General features: G+C 33.6%; 1 protein-coding gene across 3 annotated transcripts in view; it reads left to right on the plus strand.

Moving 5' to 3' along the window:
* The window catches only part of STXBP5 (syntaxin binding protein 5), a 184,983-nt gene that overhangs the window by 23,323 nt on the left and 143,004 nt on the right, over positions 1-18,656 (plus strand). For all 3 annotated transcript variants that reach the window (XM_024248132.3, XM_054558276.2, XM_024248133.3), the window contains exons 3-4: positions 8,142-8,223; positions 12,095-12,195. In XM_024248132.3, coding sequence (XP_024103900.2) covers positions 8,142-8,223; positions 12,095-12,195 — 183 coding nt within the window. The remainder of the gene's footprint in view (positions 1-8,141; positions 8,224-12,094; positions 12,196-18,656) is intronic.

Raw genomic sequence — 18,656 nt, forward strand, 5'->3', positions numbered from 1 at the left:
CCAGAATGTGAGGTATGAAAACAAGGTTCTCCTGTTGTGTGGATCTAGGGAGAGGTCTTGATTCAGGGTTTCTAGTATTAATGGTATAAGTCAGAGGGATACAATAACATAATGAAATAAACCCAATAATTGTATGTCTCATTCTGTACTGCTACTTTTCTCCACTTTAGAAACACACTAAAGGTAAACCACCTTTCCAAAGGTATATACATGGTTTAAAGATTAAGCGGTATAGTGTAGTGGGGGCTGTGATGAAAAGTGCATGCCCTACCTTGTCCATGCCTACCCCTGCTCCCCAGAAGGATCCATTTAACTGTTTCTGGTCATGTTGCTAACTCTAAATAAAATCTCTTGCCAATGTTTTTTGATTCCTCAACTTTGGAAATTATCAGTTGATTTCCTGCCTTAATAAATGAGCATTTGCCTCATATCTCCCCTCCCCTGTAGTCTTGTCCCTATTTTTACTTTGTTTCCTTGTTACCCTTGTAAATTTCAATAAGTATCTTATAGTTAATTCTGTATTTCTTGCTCTGTCAGTTATGCATACTAGCTCTTGGCTCCCCACTCTGTAAAATGAGAAAGTTAGTCCATCACTTTTCCGTGTTTGTTTCCTTTTTCTTCCTCCTTTCCTTTGCCAACTGTAGTCACGTGTAATTAATATAAACTTTTAGTTTGATTCTAAAAGTTGAAAATGGGTGAACAGTACGTATTATGCCTTTTTTTTTCCTGTGATGACTTTTTTATTCCACAGTCAAGTGATATCTTGTGAGTACATTTCCTTTCTTGTACAGCTGCTTTTCTTCCTTCTCCCCCACTTCCCTTATTCATTGGCTGCTGTCATCTCATGCTTAAATGCCTGAGGCTTCTCAAGGATGGAGTCACATCTCTGGAGCCCTCTTGTTCTCATGAACCTGCCTCCAGTGAATACCTCCTTGTTCTTCTCTAAGCTGGACCAGTGTTGTTTATGTCAACTGTACTGTTTTCCTCCTGGGCTTTTTCATCTTTTTTCTGAGTTGAATTCAGTGTTTTTTAGATTCCCTGTCATTGCCTTGTTTAGTGTGTGTGTGTGTGTGTGTGTGTGTGTGTGTGTGTGTGTGGTTTACTCTTTTACTTTATTGGAGCATAGTCTTAAATGACTTATAAAAAGAATGATAAGATTTTTGAGGCCCATGAATATCTAAAAGTCTTTGTTCTATATTTAGATCTTGTCAGGGGTTTGCTTGAATATCTTTATAGCTCTGGGGACATTACTTCACTGTTTTCTAGCAACTAGCAAACATTGCTAGCAAACTAGCAATTTAATCATTTCTTTGCAAGTGGTCGCTTGTTTGTTTTTTTGTTTCTTTTTACCTGGAAGTCTGTAGGAAGTCTTAAGGAACATTTTAGAGTGGTGTATTTAGGTTGGGACTAATTTCGTTTATCATTCTGTGTACTTCCATCTAAGGACCCATGTTCATTAGAAGCTGAGTAAAATCTATTTTCTTCTATTATTTCTTTGATACTTTCTCTTCTTCTTTTCCTTTGTTTTCTCTTGTTGGATGTTACATGTTCTAAAATGATCCTTTATATTGCTTACTTTTTCTTTTATATTTTCTAGTCCTTTATTTTTTGGCTTTACTTTTTTAAAGGGATCTTGGAACGAAATGACAGCATACATATATGTTCAGCTTGGTATCTTGGACCAAAGACCTCTTTTCACTACTTTTCAGTCATTATAATATCCAAAATTGGGATTTCCTGAGCAATTTTCATCAACATATTTTAGGAATTAATGTAGATTTTAAATTATTAGTGAGAAATACAAATGATTTTAATTTACAAGGGAAAGATACTTTTCTTGGGACTTTTACTTACATGGATTTTTAAAACCATACTAATTCTTTACATGATCAACGTTCTTATTTGTTTACAAGAATATTGAATTTTCTTTGTTGTTTTTCATCTGTTAAATACGTCTTGTTTTTAAATCGTGGATGAAATAAATTTAAAAAGTCAAATGCAGGACAGAAGGAAATAAGTAGCTCACTTGCAAAAATGCTAAGCCATTGTCTTGTTTTTTTCTCCTGCTGTGCTGCATTTCATTTAGGTTGCTAAATAGTTAAATTCATTCACTGCTTATGAAAAATATTTAAATGTTTCAGACAAAAATATATTTAAGACCATCATATGTTTTAATTTGTTTTCATGAATAATTCTAGTGTTTGCTTGCCTTGAATTCATTGCCTTTTATTATTACCTATTCATATATGGTGTTAGTATTTATCATTCATACAAGCTAATTCTTTTTTTTAAACAGCTTTAGCAAGATATACTTATGTATAATGATATGTGAGGACTAGCTTGTCAATTTCTACAAACAGCTGGGATTCTGATAGAGATTGTTTAGGTTCTTTATATCAGTTTGGTGATTATTGCCATCTTAATAATATTGTCTTTGTTCCATGGATATAGGATATTTTTTCATTTATTTAGGGTTTCTTTCAGCAGTACTTTGTAGTTTTTAATGTTACAGGTCTTGCATTTCTTCGGATAAATTTATTTTTAAATATTCTATTCCTTATGATGTTATTGTAAGTGGAATTATTTTCTTAATTTCATTTACAGATCGTTCATTGCCAGGGTATGATTTTTATGTATATTGGTCTTATATTATGCGACCTTGCTGAACTTTTTTATTCATTCCAGTTTTTTTTAGTGGATTTCTTAGAATTTTCTATATATAAGATTATGTCACCTATGAATAAAGATAGTTCTACTTTTTTTCTTTCTATTCTGAACACTTTTTTTTCTTGCATATTTCCATGGCTAGAACATTAGATTCCATGTTGAGTAGATGAGTGGTGAGAATGGACATGCTGTCTTTTTCCCTATCTTACTGGGAAAGCATTCAGTCCTTCACCACTGGGAAGGATGTTAGTTGTGAGTTTTTCATAGATGCCCTTTGTCACGTTGAGGAAATTCCCTTCTATTTCTGGTTTTATTGAGTTGAGAGTTTAATGATAAAAGGGTGTTGATTTTTGTCAGATTTTTTTTCTGCACCGGTTGAGATATGTGGTTGTGCTCTGTATTCTAACGTCGTGTATGCCATTGATACCATATACTTTTTAAAGATAAGATTGTTTGTTTATTTCCATTTCTTATGTAATTTTGCCAAGTATTTGTCTTCTCAGTAGCTATAGGCTCTAAAATGTTTTTTGGCTGATCATTTTATATGTGGAGATATTCATAAGGAGGTTTTCTCAAAATTACAACTAGAATTAGAATACAGAATTATAGCTTTTTGCTTATCTTGCTGGGCAATATTGCTTCATTATTAAAATTAATTTTTAAACGTGATACCCTAAGCTAACATGAAAAATGACTCTAGTATATTATTCTTTAAATTAGCATATTGTTTACTATCTAATTGGTGTATGATGTTCACTTACTACGAGTTATATTTGGTCTAGTTTTATAGAATTAGACCAATCTGGGTTTATTAAGTACCCAGTTGTGAAAGGTTGATTATAAATATATGTTCCTTTTCCAGTTTTAAGATGGTTTACAATAAAGCAGGAAATAACATTTACATGTGAAAATTGGCTCTTAATATATTTTGCTGTGTGTGTGTGTGCGTTTGCATGTATGCTATAAGGGTTGGTAATTTATACTGTGGGTTCTGGAGTTAGACTGCCTTGGTTCAAATCTCAGCTTCTTTACTAACTAGGTGAGTGGCCTTGGGCAAGTTACTTAAACTTTGCGCCTGAGTTTCCTTATTTGTAAAAGCAGAGCTTATCATAGGGAACTATGGTGAGATAATACATATGTAGTATTGTAATTGACACAACTTCAGTGTTCAGTAAATCTCAGCTTCAGTGATGATGCTGGTGATGATGATGGTGATGATGATGGTGATGTACTTAAAGGCCTCCCAGTTCCTCATTTATTCCTCCCTTCCTAACCAATCAACCAGAAAAAGCCATTTAGGCAGTTAGATTAATGCTTGTTTTGAGTTTGATATACACTACTGTAAAAAATAAATAAATAGATAAGGTTTTACTGGCTCTGGCATTTGTTTCTGCTCATGTGTCCTGTATACCTCTTCCTGCTTATTTATTAACTGCTAGTTTTATCATGGTTTTTTTTTCCTGTAATTATTTCTTTTTTTCCTATTGCTTACATGTCTAAATTACACAGCCTTGTGTTCAAAGACTGTGCTCCTGATCTGTTTTAACTTTGTCTCATACATCTTCTCTTCATAAATACGCCAGTGATAATGGTGCTTGTCTGGACATGGACCATGAATCTAGCTGTGCAAGAATTATCTGACATGTATCATGGGTCAGATAAATTAACTGATTTGCTTTAAAAACAAGAATTACTAGTGGGATTAGGTAGATATCATAGCTGTTAGTCAAGCAGTAGAAAAATCGAGAGCAGAAATGTATCTGAGATAGGAATATTGTATTATCTTCAAAAGAATACGTTGAAGTTTAGAGTTACAAGCTAAGATACAGTGACAGAAAAATATATTTACCTTTCCCTTGTAATTGATGCATACATATATAAAAACAAATATTAGAATAGTAAGTGAATATTTCCTCACTTAATAAATTTGCAGGAATGTTCAGTGTATAATCTTCTTTTGGTTTTTCTTCATTTTAGTTTCAGATGTTTAATTTTTTTCATTTAATTGTGAACATAGCCACAGTAAGTGGAAATCACTTACTAAGCAGATCTTCATTATAGTGTTTGACTATTTTTTAATAAAAATATTAACTCAGTAATGTCAGTATTAGGAAGAATCATGTGTGCAAGGAATAATAATTATAGATGTGAAAAGATATGAATGTTTTGTGATCTAATAAATTCAATATTGACATTTTCTTGTATTATAATGGTATGCCCACTGTCAGGGAACATTTAGTTCTAGCCAACATAGTGAATAATACATTGTCTTAAATAATAATGGATACCATTTGGTAAGTACACTCTATGTAGTTTAATCCTCACTGCAGTTCTACAAGCTAGTGTAGATAGGTCTTATATGCATTTTATGGATTAGAGAGTTAAGACCTGTAATAATTCTCTCCAGATCACAGCATCTAATGGCAGAGCTGGCATATGAACTAACTTGAAAGTAGAGGTCTTCAAGTCTCATTGTGCCTCAGATGGTTCCTGTGGCACAATAAGTAAATAAGTAATAAATAAATGAACAAATAAACAGACAACCTACCCAGGCATCTCCTCTGGAAATTCGGGTGTAGCAAGTTTGCAGTGGGGCCAGAATTCTGATAAACTACCAGGTTAGGGAACTACTTGCTCTGAAATTTGTGTCCTTTCTATATTAGTATCTCAAGATTATATGTAGGCATTATCTATTCTTTAAAACTTAATTTTAAATTTTTTGTTATGGAGTAATAACTTATGAGTTTTTCTTCCACTCCGTAGGGCAGTTTTGGTGGTAGGACCCCTTGGGGCTAGCTGCAGCTGTATAATACTGCCTTATTTACAGGAAAAGGGAATGAAATAAGTAACTTTGAGAAAAAATCATTTCTCTGAGCCTTAGAAATATCGCCTGTAAAACATGAATAATAACTACCTTTCAGAATTACTGTGATGATTAGGTGCAATTATGTATTTAAGGCACAGTGCCTAACCACTTAGTAGCTACTCAGTAAGTGGTTCTTATTGTTTATTAAGAAATTATTTTTATCATGTTAGCTAGAAGTTAAGGAACTATGTTATATCAATTTAAAAGTACTTTTTTTTGTTTAGAGTAGTGTCATACATAGCCTAAGAGTAAAACGTCTCGACCTCTGTGTAACTGACTTCCTGAATTTATAGACATTTTTCATTCTCTTTGGAGAAAACATTGATTGACACCCATGGCAATTTGAAATTTCAACACCAGTAAACTATTTCTTAGAAGGCTCAAATTAGTAGACCTGTTGCTTATTCTTTACTTACCAAGAATCAGTTTTTCTGTATTCCCAATCTGTTTATGTCTATTATATTAGATATTCTAATCAAGTAGATCACCTTAATATTCTATAAAATGACGAAGTACAGATGCCAAAAGAGACATTTTTAAACAAACATCTAAGATGAATATGTTTGAAAGACTTCATGAAGGTCAGTCACTTAAAATTTCCCTCCTGATTTGGTGTGCATACCTATAAATGACTGGAAAAGAAATAGTAAGACTGTATATGAATGCTGCACTCATATTGGTTGACATTATCTTTAAAGTTCCTTTTAAGAAGTTAAACTGGAAATCTTGTACCTGGATAGTCATAGCTATGTTTTACTCAAGAAAAACAACTCTGATTTTTAGTTAATAGATTCATACTTAAAGAAAATGTCTTTGCCTAGTATCAAAAGATTAGCAATATTATGTATGTTTTGTGATAATATTACGGTAAGTATAATTTTTATGATTTTCTACAGTAACTCACTTAAAAAAAATCAACTTATTCATTGATTCCGATCTGGTCTCAGAAGAGAGGTTTGAGATTCATGTAAAATGGGAATTATAAAATATGCTGATTGGTGCCAGAAATAATAATTTAGCTGAAGAGATTAGAATTAGACTCACTATACCGGGTAGAAGGGCAGTTTCTTTTTCTGAAAAAAGAAATGGGTGAACAGAGATACAGACTTTTTTCTTTTTTATGGCCTATCACGGTGTGATTTGCACATTGCCAATACTATTAATTTGAATTCTAGTTTCTTGCAGTTGTATTTGAGCAACTGGTATAGCAAAAATACTCCTCCTCCCCCTGCTACTACTATTACTGTTACGACGACTACTACTACTGTTACTACTAACAATAATTCTAGGTGTTTAAAGAGTAGGATACTATGAGCTAAACGTACTCAACCTGTTAATTTATAAAATACATAATTAATTGCTAGTAATAAATAGAAAAAACTCTTGAAAATGAATACCATCTAGAAAATTTCTAGAAAGCCAAAGGAAAAAATCATAGCCAATAGGAATTAAACCTATGGCACAATTTTTTCGTTAAGAACTTTGTGGCATGTATCGATAGAATATAGAAACAGACCATACCTGAATGTGAATTTATGTACCGGCAACTATAATTTTATTAAATCCCACCAAATTTTATTTTTACATTTTGCTTTTTACTTTAGGGTAATAGTTAATAACTGGCAAAATGAGATTAGCAGCCGGTTAAAATGACTACCTTCTTGTTTCAAGTTTATGAAGGTAAAATGCATATAACAGTGCCTGGCACATAGTGAGTTCTACAAATGTACAGTTTTTTTTTCTGTTCTGTTTTGATGTTTTTATTCAGCATACTTTATTAATTTAGAGTGTAGACTCTGGAGCCGGAATGCTTATTTATATTCTATTTTCGCTACTTCTAGTTGTGTGACTTGGGGCAGGTTACTTAATTTCTTTGTACTTCAGTTTCCTTATCTGTTTAAGTGGGGGAAAATAACATATTCTTCGTGAGTTATGAGGATTAAATGAGTTGATATAAATAACATTTTCATAATAATGCCTAACACGTGGAAAATGTTATATAAATATTTGCTGTTATTATTGTATGCCAATTCATTTTAATCAGTACCATGCTTGTTGTAAAAGATGGACACATTTGGTGAAACAAAATCATATTTCAATTAGAAACATAGTTATGTGGTTCTTATATTTTTAGCGTTACTTAAAAATTACACTGCAGAAATGAAAAATGAAAATCAGTACTATTCCTAAAAGCAACATTCCAAAATGACATTTGCCTACTTTTCAGATTTGTTTGCTGACTTCAGCAAAATTGGATGTTCTGTAGATCCAACCACCTTTTGTCTTCTTTTTGTTATTTTGAGATGAAGAAAATAATTTGGGCCAGCATAAAATGTATTAACTATATATTATGTTGTTTTAATATGTTGCTGATGTTAATAATTCATTTTCTTCTAATTTGCTTATTTTGTTTAAACCTGTAATCTCTGAGACTTCTCAACAGAAACTATTAGATTGATGTGTAACAAACCTAACTCTAAATCTCAATTTCAGTAAATGGCCTGTATTGAATATGAGGTCATTGGAATATCTATCAGCCTATTATATAACTTACCAGTTTCACAAAACCAAACAAATACCATAAACTCCTTAATGGAATTAATTACAGCTTTGGTCGTCCAGGAGTAGAATGTTATTGCCAGCATGACAGTGGAGCTGCAGTAATCCAGCTTCAGTTCTTGATTAATGAGGTTAGTGAATTGTTTTAATCATTTCTACTTATATCTAAAATAGGGCCACTTCTAGTCTTTCAGATTTCTTACATGCATTCACATTTTATTTAAATATTTGAACAAAAATTAATTTATAATAGATCAGAAATAGTAGTAATTCGTTTTAAGGTACCATCATGGACAGTTACATAAATAATGTAAAATGTTTTCTCAAGACAGTGTTGTAAATTGAATGGCCCAAGGTAAATGTTTTTGGTAAAAGGTGCTGCATTTAAATTTTAGGGATATTGAATACTGTGTAACATAGAAATCTATATTAAAATATTTTTTAAAAGATTGAGCTTATTACAAATCAGAGTGTGCTTCTTTAATGAATTGCTTTGAAATACAACCAAGAAACCAGCATTCATTCATTAGAAAGTAGTTACTGCCCAGAGTTCTTAAATAACACCCGAATGTGTCACTTAATTGCTTTAAGTAATTGATGTTGCCTTTCTTTTTGAAAGTATAGAAGGAGCTAGAGAAAACAGCATTTTGTTGGCATAGGAAACACTGTTTTTGCATATTTTAAGAGCATATGAGCAGCTCCGACAATAGATGTTTACTGCAAGTATTGATAGAGGGGGAAAGCTGGTCGTAGAAGGAAGAAAGAGAAATTGCTTCAGAAAAGGCTCTGATCTCCTTAGATATGAGGATAGATTGTGGAGATTATTTTAGTCCCTAAACCCTTAGGCTCCGTGGAATAATTTCTTAAATGTATGTGAGAGAAAATAAATTCCTGAATACCTCTGGCTTTTGATAAATGTTTTATTCATACCAGAGGATTTAAGGAAGGCATCATGGGTGTAAAAAGATAATTATGACAATGTAAAAACCTCCATAAAACTGTAATCCAAATAATTTGCAATTGTCTAGATTTTTCAAGGTCAGAGGATGTGTTTTTAAAAACTTCAATATCCTGTATAGAACTGTATATTAGACATTTTAAGATGTTAAATTTTTTTTAATTAAAATGTAGAAAGTTGTCGAAGCCATATATGAAGACTCAGATTATTTTTCCTTCTTTAAATAATGTTTTATTATGGAATCATTATACTCATGGTGAAGTTTAAAAATCATTTCAGAGAGAGCCTGTGTACCCTTCTTTTAGCTTCTCCCAGTAGTTGCATTTTATATAACAATAGTACGATAGCAAACCAGGAAAATGACATCAAAACAATACTATTAACTAGACTATAGACCTTTATTTAGATTCTGTAGTTCATATATGGACTCATTTGTGTGTTTGTGCATGTAGTTCAGTTTTATCACATGTACAGATGCATGTAAGGACTACCACATCAAGATACAGGTCAGTTCCCTCAGCACTAAGGGAAAATAAAGAAGTGCCTTCAGCACTAAGGGAATCCCTTTGTAATTGAACTCCTGTTCACCCTCAGTCCCTGGCAACTATTAACCTGTTCTCTTTTTTTCTTTTTTTTTTTTTTTTTTTTTTTTTTTTTTTTTTTTTTTTTGAGATGGAGTCTCACTCTGTTACCCAGACTGGCGTGGCGTGCAATGGCGTGGTCTTGACTCACTGCAACCTCCGCCTCCTGGGTTCAAATGATTCTCCCGCCTCAGCCTCCTGAGTAGCTGGGACTACAGGTGCTTGCCACCACACTGGCCAATTTTTGTATTTTTAGTAGAGACAGGGTTTCACTGTGTTGGCCGGGCTGGTCTCTAACTCCTGACCTCGTGATCCGCCCGCGTCAGTCTCCCAAAGTGTTGGGATTATAGGTGTGAGCCACCACGCCTGGCCTGTTCTTCATTTTTATACTTGTGTTAAGATTATTTTTTAAAGCAACATTTGAGCCAATGTTAATAAAATACGGCAAATCATTTACTGTACACCTAAATTTTAGAAATCTTAAATTTATGCTATTTTTATTTGTATTAAGTATTCTTTTTCTCTTCAATAAGATTGATCATAGACTTCTTTGGAAGGGTCATTTTTTTGACCTGTTAAGTTATAAATACATTATAAATACATAAAGATAGTTTTTTTTTGTTTTAAAAAGTGGAAATCTGACAATTAGGTGCACCTATTTGCTTTCAGATTTGGAAAACTATATACTGTATAGGTGAAGGAGCCACCATAAGAAGAGGACAGCTGTTATTGCTATTTTGGCTCTATGTCTTCTCTTCTTCCTTGAGATTTTAAGATGTGGTAAACATTAAGAAAGATGACATGGCCTGATATTTGATGGGAATAAGAAATAGCAGTACAAATCTTTGACACCCTAAATCCTTTGAGTTTCTCTACTTCAAAGTGATGTAGATAAGACGATGCTTTTAGTGAAATGGAGAGAGTGTGGACTTTATGTATTTCTGCTTTCCAGTTGTCATGTCCTGGCAACAGAAGTTACACACTAGGGTAGCCCTCATAGAATTTTGAAGGTGGAAAGGAGTTGGAGAGATAATTTAATATAAATCTTGTCCTGACAGCTGTTTTAGTTCTTCTGAGTAGATGAGAAACTCTTATTTTAAAAGGGGGAGACTTTATAATTTTTTACAATACCCTAAAAGATTGGTCTTGCAAATCTTTTTTGAAATTAATGTAAATTCTGCATGTTACATCTCTTGTCTTATTCTTTCAGTATTGATGATAGATTTCTAAGTCCTTTGAGGAAAAACATTCAGATGTCTTAATAAATCAGCTCTAGTCTAGAGAGTCTTAATTTTATTCACAATTATCACATTGCATTCACAATTTCATATCAGAATCATCTCAGAGGTTTTTCAAAATGTACTTCCATAGGTCTTTGCTCTGTGTCTTTGGCCGTTTTCTGTTGCTGCAACTGAATACCTGAGTCTGGGTAATTTATAAAGAAAGAAGTTTATTTAACTTTTGATTCTGGAGGCTGGGAAGTCCAAGATTGAGCAGCAGGCATCTGGCTGACTTCTGGTGAGGGCCTCATGCTGCCTCATAACATGGTAGAGAAGCAGAAAGGGAAGCTGGTGCATGCCAGGAGAGCAAAGAGGTCAGCCTCACTTTATAACAACTCACTAGCATAAGAACTAATCCATCCTGTGAGGGAAAGAACTCCCTCCCTCCCTGGAGACTGCATTAAACCTTCACAGAGGCAGATCTTTTATGACACAAATGAGGGATGGTTCACCACCTCTCAACACCACTTCACTGGCAAGTAAATTTCAACATGATGCATTTTGACATTGCAAACCACTTCTAAACCATAGCACTCTGGAAATTCTGATTTGTTGGGTTTGGGTGAGAATGAGCCACTTAAATGATTCTCAAATACTGCCAGGCCTTTTTTTCCCTATAAATAATAATATTTAGTTGTATCAGATGTTTTAACATTCTAAATTACTCAGATTTCAAACCTTCGGACATGGAGGTTACAGTGTGCCAAATGCTACGTTTATTTTCCGTACCATTCTAGTAGTAGAATTATGATCTGGGTATAGTACTTCCGTAAGAATTTGTCTTAAGCCAAATGAAATGAGGAGGTTACTTCATACCATATTTTGCTCTGCTAGTCAAGGAAGTATGTGTAATAGTTACAAAGTAACTTACAGTCTGACCTCTAATTTTAAATAACTAGATCTTAACCATGCTATTCCACTAGATCCTAGTATACTTTTGGCTTATGAGATACTAAATTATACTTTAAATTATCGAAGAAGTTAACATATTTACATACATGTAATACACGTATACTTTTTACATCTGCTGTTTTGAATTTGAGTGAGGCAAATGTTTCTTAGATATAAATCTGTTGACAGAAAGTTTTGAAATTTGGGAAGGAGATATTTCTGGCAGCTATTGAGTAGACTTCATGTTTATAAAATATATTATATATGAAATGTGTTATACTTGATTTTTAAGGGAGCTCTTGTGAGTGCCTTGGCTGATGACACCTTACACTTATGGAATTTACGTCAGAAGAGGCCTGCCATACTACATTCACTTAAATTTTGCAGAGAAAGGTAAGAATTCTCCCAGTTATCTTATGTATAGGATATTTACTATTATATTTTCTTGAATTTCAGTCTTTGATTTTTTGTGTGTGATAGGCCTTATGCACAATCTAAAAACTGATTCAGAAACTTCAAAGGATATACAGTAAAAGCAAGATTCCTTCTTTTTTAGACCCATCTTACTTTCTTCAGGCAACCACATAAATTTCTTTTGTGTCCTTCTGGAAGGATTTACAGTGTATGTATAAAAGAAAAAATCTCTGTATAGCTCCCCTGCTTTTTTTTGCATAAAAGGGAAGCTATTACATATTCTTCCTGTAACTTGTATTTGCTAAACGTATCCCATAGATTGTCTCATATCAGCACATTTAAATCTTCCTGAATCATTTTCATAACTGCATAATATTCTGCTCTATATAAGTGCCATAATTTATTCAGCCAGTCCTCATCAGTGGACACATAATCATTTTCAGTCTGCTGTTCATTTTACTCTGTTGTGATGTTATGTTACATATGTCTTTGTCTACATATACAAGTATATCCGTAAGATAAATTTGTAGAAGTAGGTTAGCTTGGTCATAGAAATCTCTTCTAATATGACTTGTGAATTTGGGGCTTTGATTGGAAAAACTTTTCACCCCAATTTTATTAACCATCGTCCCCTATATGTTTTTGTGGTACTCTTTTTTTTTTTTTCTGAGACCTAGTCTTGCTCTGTCGCCCAGGCTGGAGTGCAGTGGCATGATCTGGGCTCACTGCAACTTCTGCCCGCCAGGTTCAAGTGATTCTCGTGCCTCAGCCTCCTGAGTATCTGGGACTACAGCGTGCACCACAACACCTGGCTAATTTTTGTATTTTTAGTAGAGACGGGATTTCGCCATGTTGGCCAGGCTGGTCTCGAACTCCTGACCTCGAGTGATCTGCCCGCCTCGGTCTCCCAAAGAGCTGGGATTACAGGCATGAGCCACCAAGCCTGGCCTTCGTAGTACTCTTAAAGTTTTATTTTTTATACTTAATCTTTGATTTATATGGAACTTATTTTGGCATGAAATATGAGTAAGGATATAGTCCCTTCCCTCAATAGTTTTGAGAGACATATGTTGTTTATTTTATATACATGTGTAGTTGTATATATGTATGTATATAATATTTATGTAGTTAGCATTAAAAGCACAATCTTTTTTAATATGTATTTTGAGGAAATTTTTAAAATTTTGAATCTTATAGGAATACCAAAAGGGAAGTACTTGATTCTTTTAACTTCTAGGGAAAAGTTTATTTGTTTTCTTAAGTGGCTACTTTTTTCCAGTCAAGTTTTAGTTTTTAATGTCTAAAATTTTGATTAAAACCTGTTGACAATAAAGGCGGAAGAAGAGAATGTGAGAACAGTATAGTTATAACAACTGTAATAACAGTAGAGGTAAGAAGTGTGAACTTAAAGTAGAGGAAGGAAACTTGTGAGCTCTAGGGTTTTATCTTAGACTGTCTTATTTGATTCTCATGACATTTCATGGAATTAGTGAGAAACGTGGTTTGGGAGAAACAAAACTTGGAATAAGGCAAAGAGTAAAAAGCAAGCATAGAGACTAGAGAGTTGGGAGATGTAAGGAAAGATAGGTATAATCACAGCTAAGTCCTGACGAGGTAACTGGTGACTTTTTTGACATAGTAGGTACTTAGTAAGTATTTGATTGTTAAACAGAAAATGGGATATCTTGAAGTTTGTACTTGTAGTCTTAGGTCTGTCTCTCTATTTCTAACTCTTACTGTGTTATGATACCCAAAACAGGGAACCATATCACATTTCTTTGATTTTAACTTGCACAGTTTTTAAATTAACAGACTTTATTTTTAGAACAATTTTAGATTTATAGAATAATTGAGCAGATACTACAGAGAATTTCCATATACCTCATATACCACCTCATTCCCCCAACTCAGTCTCCCCCCATTCATGGTGTTCTCTGATATTAACATGCATTAGTGTGGGAAGTTTGTTACAATTAATGAACCAAAATTGATACATTGTTGTTAACTAATGTTCATAACATAATAAGGTTCACTATTTGTGTTGAACAATTCCATGTATTTTGACAAATGCGTAATGTCATGTATCTGCCATTACAGTATCATGTGGAATAGTTTCACTGACCTAAAAACCAATATGTGTCACCTGTTTATCCATACTCTTTCTCTAATCCTCGACCCCTGTCAGCCACTGATCTGTTTCCTATCTCTGTAGTTTTTGCTTTTTCCAAAATGTCGTATATATAGCCATGTGTTGCATAACGATGTTACACTCAGTGACAATTGTATATATGATGGTGGTCCCAAAAGATTATAATGGAGCTGAAATACTCCTATAGATTAGGGATGTTATAGCTGTCATAACATCATAGCATCTTATAGATTAGGGATGTTATAGCTGTCATAACATCTTAGCATCTTAGTGCAATACGTTATTCACGTATTGTAGTAATACTAGTATAAACTAACCTATTGTGCTACCAGTTGTCTAAAAGTATAGCACATATAATTGTTTACAGTACATAATATTTGATAATGATAACAAATGACTGTTACTGTCTTATATATTTATTAGAATATACATTTTATTATTTTAGAGTTTATTCCTTCTACTTATTTAAGAAAAACAGCCTCAGGCAGGTCCTTCAGGAATTATTCCAGAAGGCATTGTTATCATAGGAGATGATCGCTCCATGTGTGTTACTGTCCCTGAAGACTTTCCAGTGGGACAAGATCTAGAGGTGGAAGACAGTGAGATTGATGATCCTGATCCTGTGTAGGCCTAGGCTAATGTGTGTGATTGTGTCTTAGTTTTTTTTTAAAAAAAGTTTAAAAAGTAAAAGTAAAAATAAATTAAAAATATAAAAAAGCTTATGGAATAAGGACATAAAGAAAAATATTTTTGTATAGTTTTACATTGTGTTTGTAAGTGAAGGGTTATTATAAAAGAGTCAAAAAGTTAAAACATTTAAAATGTTTATGAAGTAAAAAAGTTTACAGTAAGCTAAGGTTAATTTATTACTGAAGAAAGAAATTTTAAAAAATAAATTTAGTCTGGACTAAGAGTCCAGTGTTTATAAAGTCTACACTAGGGTGCAGTAATGTCCTAGGCCTTCACAGTCACTTACCACTCACAGACTCACCCAGAGCAACTTCCATTCCTGCAAGCTCCATTCATGATAACTGCCCTCTATAGGTGTACTATTTTTTAATCTTTTATACTACATTTTTAGTGTACCTGTTTGTTTAGATACACAGATACTTAACCTTTGTGTTACAGTTGCCTGCAGTATTCAATATGTAATACGCAGTAACATGCTTTCCAGGTTTGTAGCTTAGGAGCAATAGGCTGTACTATACAGCCTAGGTGTGTAGTAGGCTATACCATCTAGGTTCGTGTAAGTATGCTCTATGATGTTCACACAATGTTGAACTCTCCTGCTGATGGGTTTCTGAGAACATAGCCATCTGTAAGTGACACATGACTGTCATTGGAATCATACATATAGCATGTAGCTTTTTTAGACTTCTTTCACTGAGCAATATGCATTTAATGTTACTAGTCTTCTGGCTTGCTAAATCATTTCTTTTTATCAGTGAATTTCTTTTACAGATGTAACAGTTTGTATTTCCATTCACCTGTTGAAGGATATCTTGGTTTTTGCTTTTTTTGGCCATTATGAATAAAGCTGTTATAAATATTCACATGCAGTTTTTTTGTGGATGTACATTTTCAACACAGTTGGATACCTGGGAGTGCTATTGGTGGATAATATGCTAGACTATCTTTGGCTTTGTGAAAACTGCCAAGCTGTCTTCCTTAATGGCTATACTATTTTGCACTCCCACTAGCATTGAATAAGAGGTCCTTTTGCTCCATATCCTTACTAACATTTGGTATTGCCAGCTTATGGACGTTAGCCATTTTAATACATGTGTAGTGTTACCTCATTGTTACTTTAATTTGCGGTTCCCTAGTGACACATGATATGGGTTATCTTTTCATATTCTTCTTTGTTTCATGTGCTGCTTTGATGAGTTGTCCAGATTTTTTGCCCATTTTTAAGTTGGGCTGTTTGTTTCTTATTGATAAGTTTTAATAATTCTTTGTATATTTTGGGTACCTTTATCAGATAGGTATTTTACAAATATTTTGTCCTAGTCTGTGACTTTTATTTTTATTCTCTGCACAGTGCGTTTGTGGAGCAGATATTTCCTATTTAATAAAGTTTAGCTTATTAATTTTTCTTTCAGAGATGACACTTTTGCTGTTTGTATCTAAAACATCCGTCACCAAATTCAGGATCACTACCTAGATTTCCTCCTGTGTTATGTTGTAGAAGTTTTAGAGTTTTGCATTTTACATTTAGATCTGTGATCCATGTTGATTTAAATTTTTTGAAATATATAAGTTCTATGTCTAGAGTTTTTTTCTCTTTTTTTTCTTTTTTTTGCTTATGATTGTCCAGTTGTTCCAGCACCATTTGTTGAAAAGATTATCTGTTTCCCATTGAATTGTATTTGCTCCTTTATCAGAGAGCAATTTACTGTATTTAAGTAGATCTATTTCTGGTTCTCTATTCTGTTTAAGATAGATCAATTGATCTATTTGTCTGTTATTTTTCTAATACAATCAGCTTTTTGTGTCTATGGGATCCACATCTGGATTCAACCATCAGCAGACTGAAAATATTTGGGGGAAAAATAAAAAGATAATAAAAATAAAAATACAAGATAGCAATCATTTACTTAGCATTTAAATTGTATTAAGTATTAGAAGTAATAAAGAGATTATTTAATGTGCATAGGATGTGCATAGGCTATATGCAAATACGATAGAGTTTTATATAATGGACTTGAGCATTGTTGGATTTTGGTATCAGAGGGGTTTCTGTAACCAATCCGCCACAGATATGGAGGGATGACTGACTTGATTACTGCAGTTTTGTAGCAAGTCTTGAAGATGGGTAGTGTCAGCCCTCCGACTTTGGTCTTCTTGTTCAGTATTATGCTGGCTATTGCGGGTTTTATGCCTTTTCATATAAACTTTAGAATCAGTTTGTCAATATCCACACAATAGCTTGCTGGGATTTTGATTTGGCTTTTTGAAAGAGGACTATTGACTTTAGCATTTACTTATTTTGTACTTTTAATATTTTTACATCTCCGAAATTGCAATGTTTTTATTAATGAATGGTGTCTTATAATTAATTGAAAATGCTTTGTGAATTTTATTAATACTAAATAAAAATAATGGCATGCCCTAGAGTCAACAGCATTTAGAATCAGTGAAATACAGTATTTGGTGATTTTTAAATTACATGAAATGACAGTTTGTAATTAATTTGAAGCATTTGTAGTGGACTTTCTGATTATGAGTTTTATGACCTACCAGTGGTTTTCCTTCAACACTTTGAAGTTGTTATTCCACGATTTTCTGCCCTCCTTTTTTGTTTCTATGAGAAATTAGTGGTTATTTGAATTTTTACTCCCCTGTGTGAAATGAGTCCTATTTCTCTGGCTGCTTTCAAAATTATCACTTTATCTTTGGTTTTTAGCACTTTGACAATGATATGGCTAGCTATTATTTTCTTTATATTTATACTGCTTGAGGTTTGCTGAGCTGCTTTTTTTTTTTTTTTTTTTTTTTGAGAGGGATTCTTGGTCTGCTGCCCAGGCTGGAGTTCAGTGGCGTGATCTCGGCTCACTGCAATCTCTGCCTCCTGGGTTCAAGCAATTCTCCTGAGCCTCACGAATAGCTGGGATTACAGGTGCTCACCACCACGCCCGACTAATTTTTGTTTGAATTGAAGGCCCTATCTCCAAATACTGTCACATTCTTGGGTACTGGGGAGTTAGGACTTCACCATATAATTGAGGAGGGAAGCACACAATTCAGCTGTAAAAGAAAAGTAGGCTAAAACCAACCAGGATGCAAGATGGAATTTTTTTAAATCAGCAAACAAAAGAAAAAGTAAATATACTTTGAAAGTTGAGGAAAAACATGCAATTTTAAATATCCTCCTTAATTAGCATGTAGCTTATTATGCCAATTGCCAGACTCAGCTCAGGGATTTGTCTGCTGTATAATTTTTATCACAGGGACAAATTTGCCGATAGTAGTAGCTACAGCATCTCAATCTTCTGTAGCCTGAAAGGAATTGGTAGCAGCAGTATGTCATAGTAGAATACTAGGGGTGTGTACTTTACTTACCCGTCCTCTGTTACAGATTGAATTGTTTTCCCAGAAAAGATAATCTTGAAGTCCTAACCCCTGGTACCTATGAATGTGACCTTAGTTAGAAACGGGGTCTTGGCAGATGTAGTCAAGTTAATATGAGATTATTAAGGTGGAGACTAATCTGGTGTCCACATAAGAAGAGGTGAAGAGACACAGACACAGAAACTCAGAGAATACCACGTGATGAAGGAGGTAGAAGCTG

This window comes from Pongo abelii, chromosome 5, assembly GCF_028885655.2.
Source record: "Pongo abelii isolate AG06213 chromosome 5, NHGRI_mPonAbe1-v2.0_pri, whole genome shotgun sequence".
NCBI classification, from domain to species: domain Eukaryota; kingdom Metazoa; phylum Chordata; class Mammalia; order Primates; family Hominidae; genus Pongo; species Pongo abelii.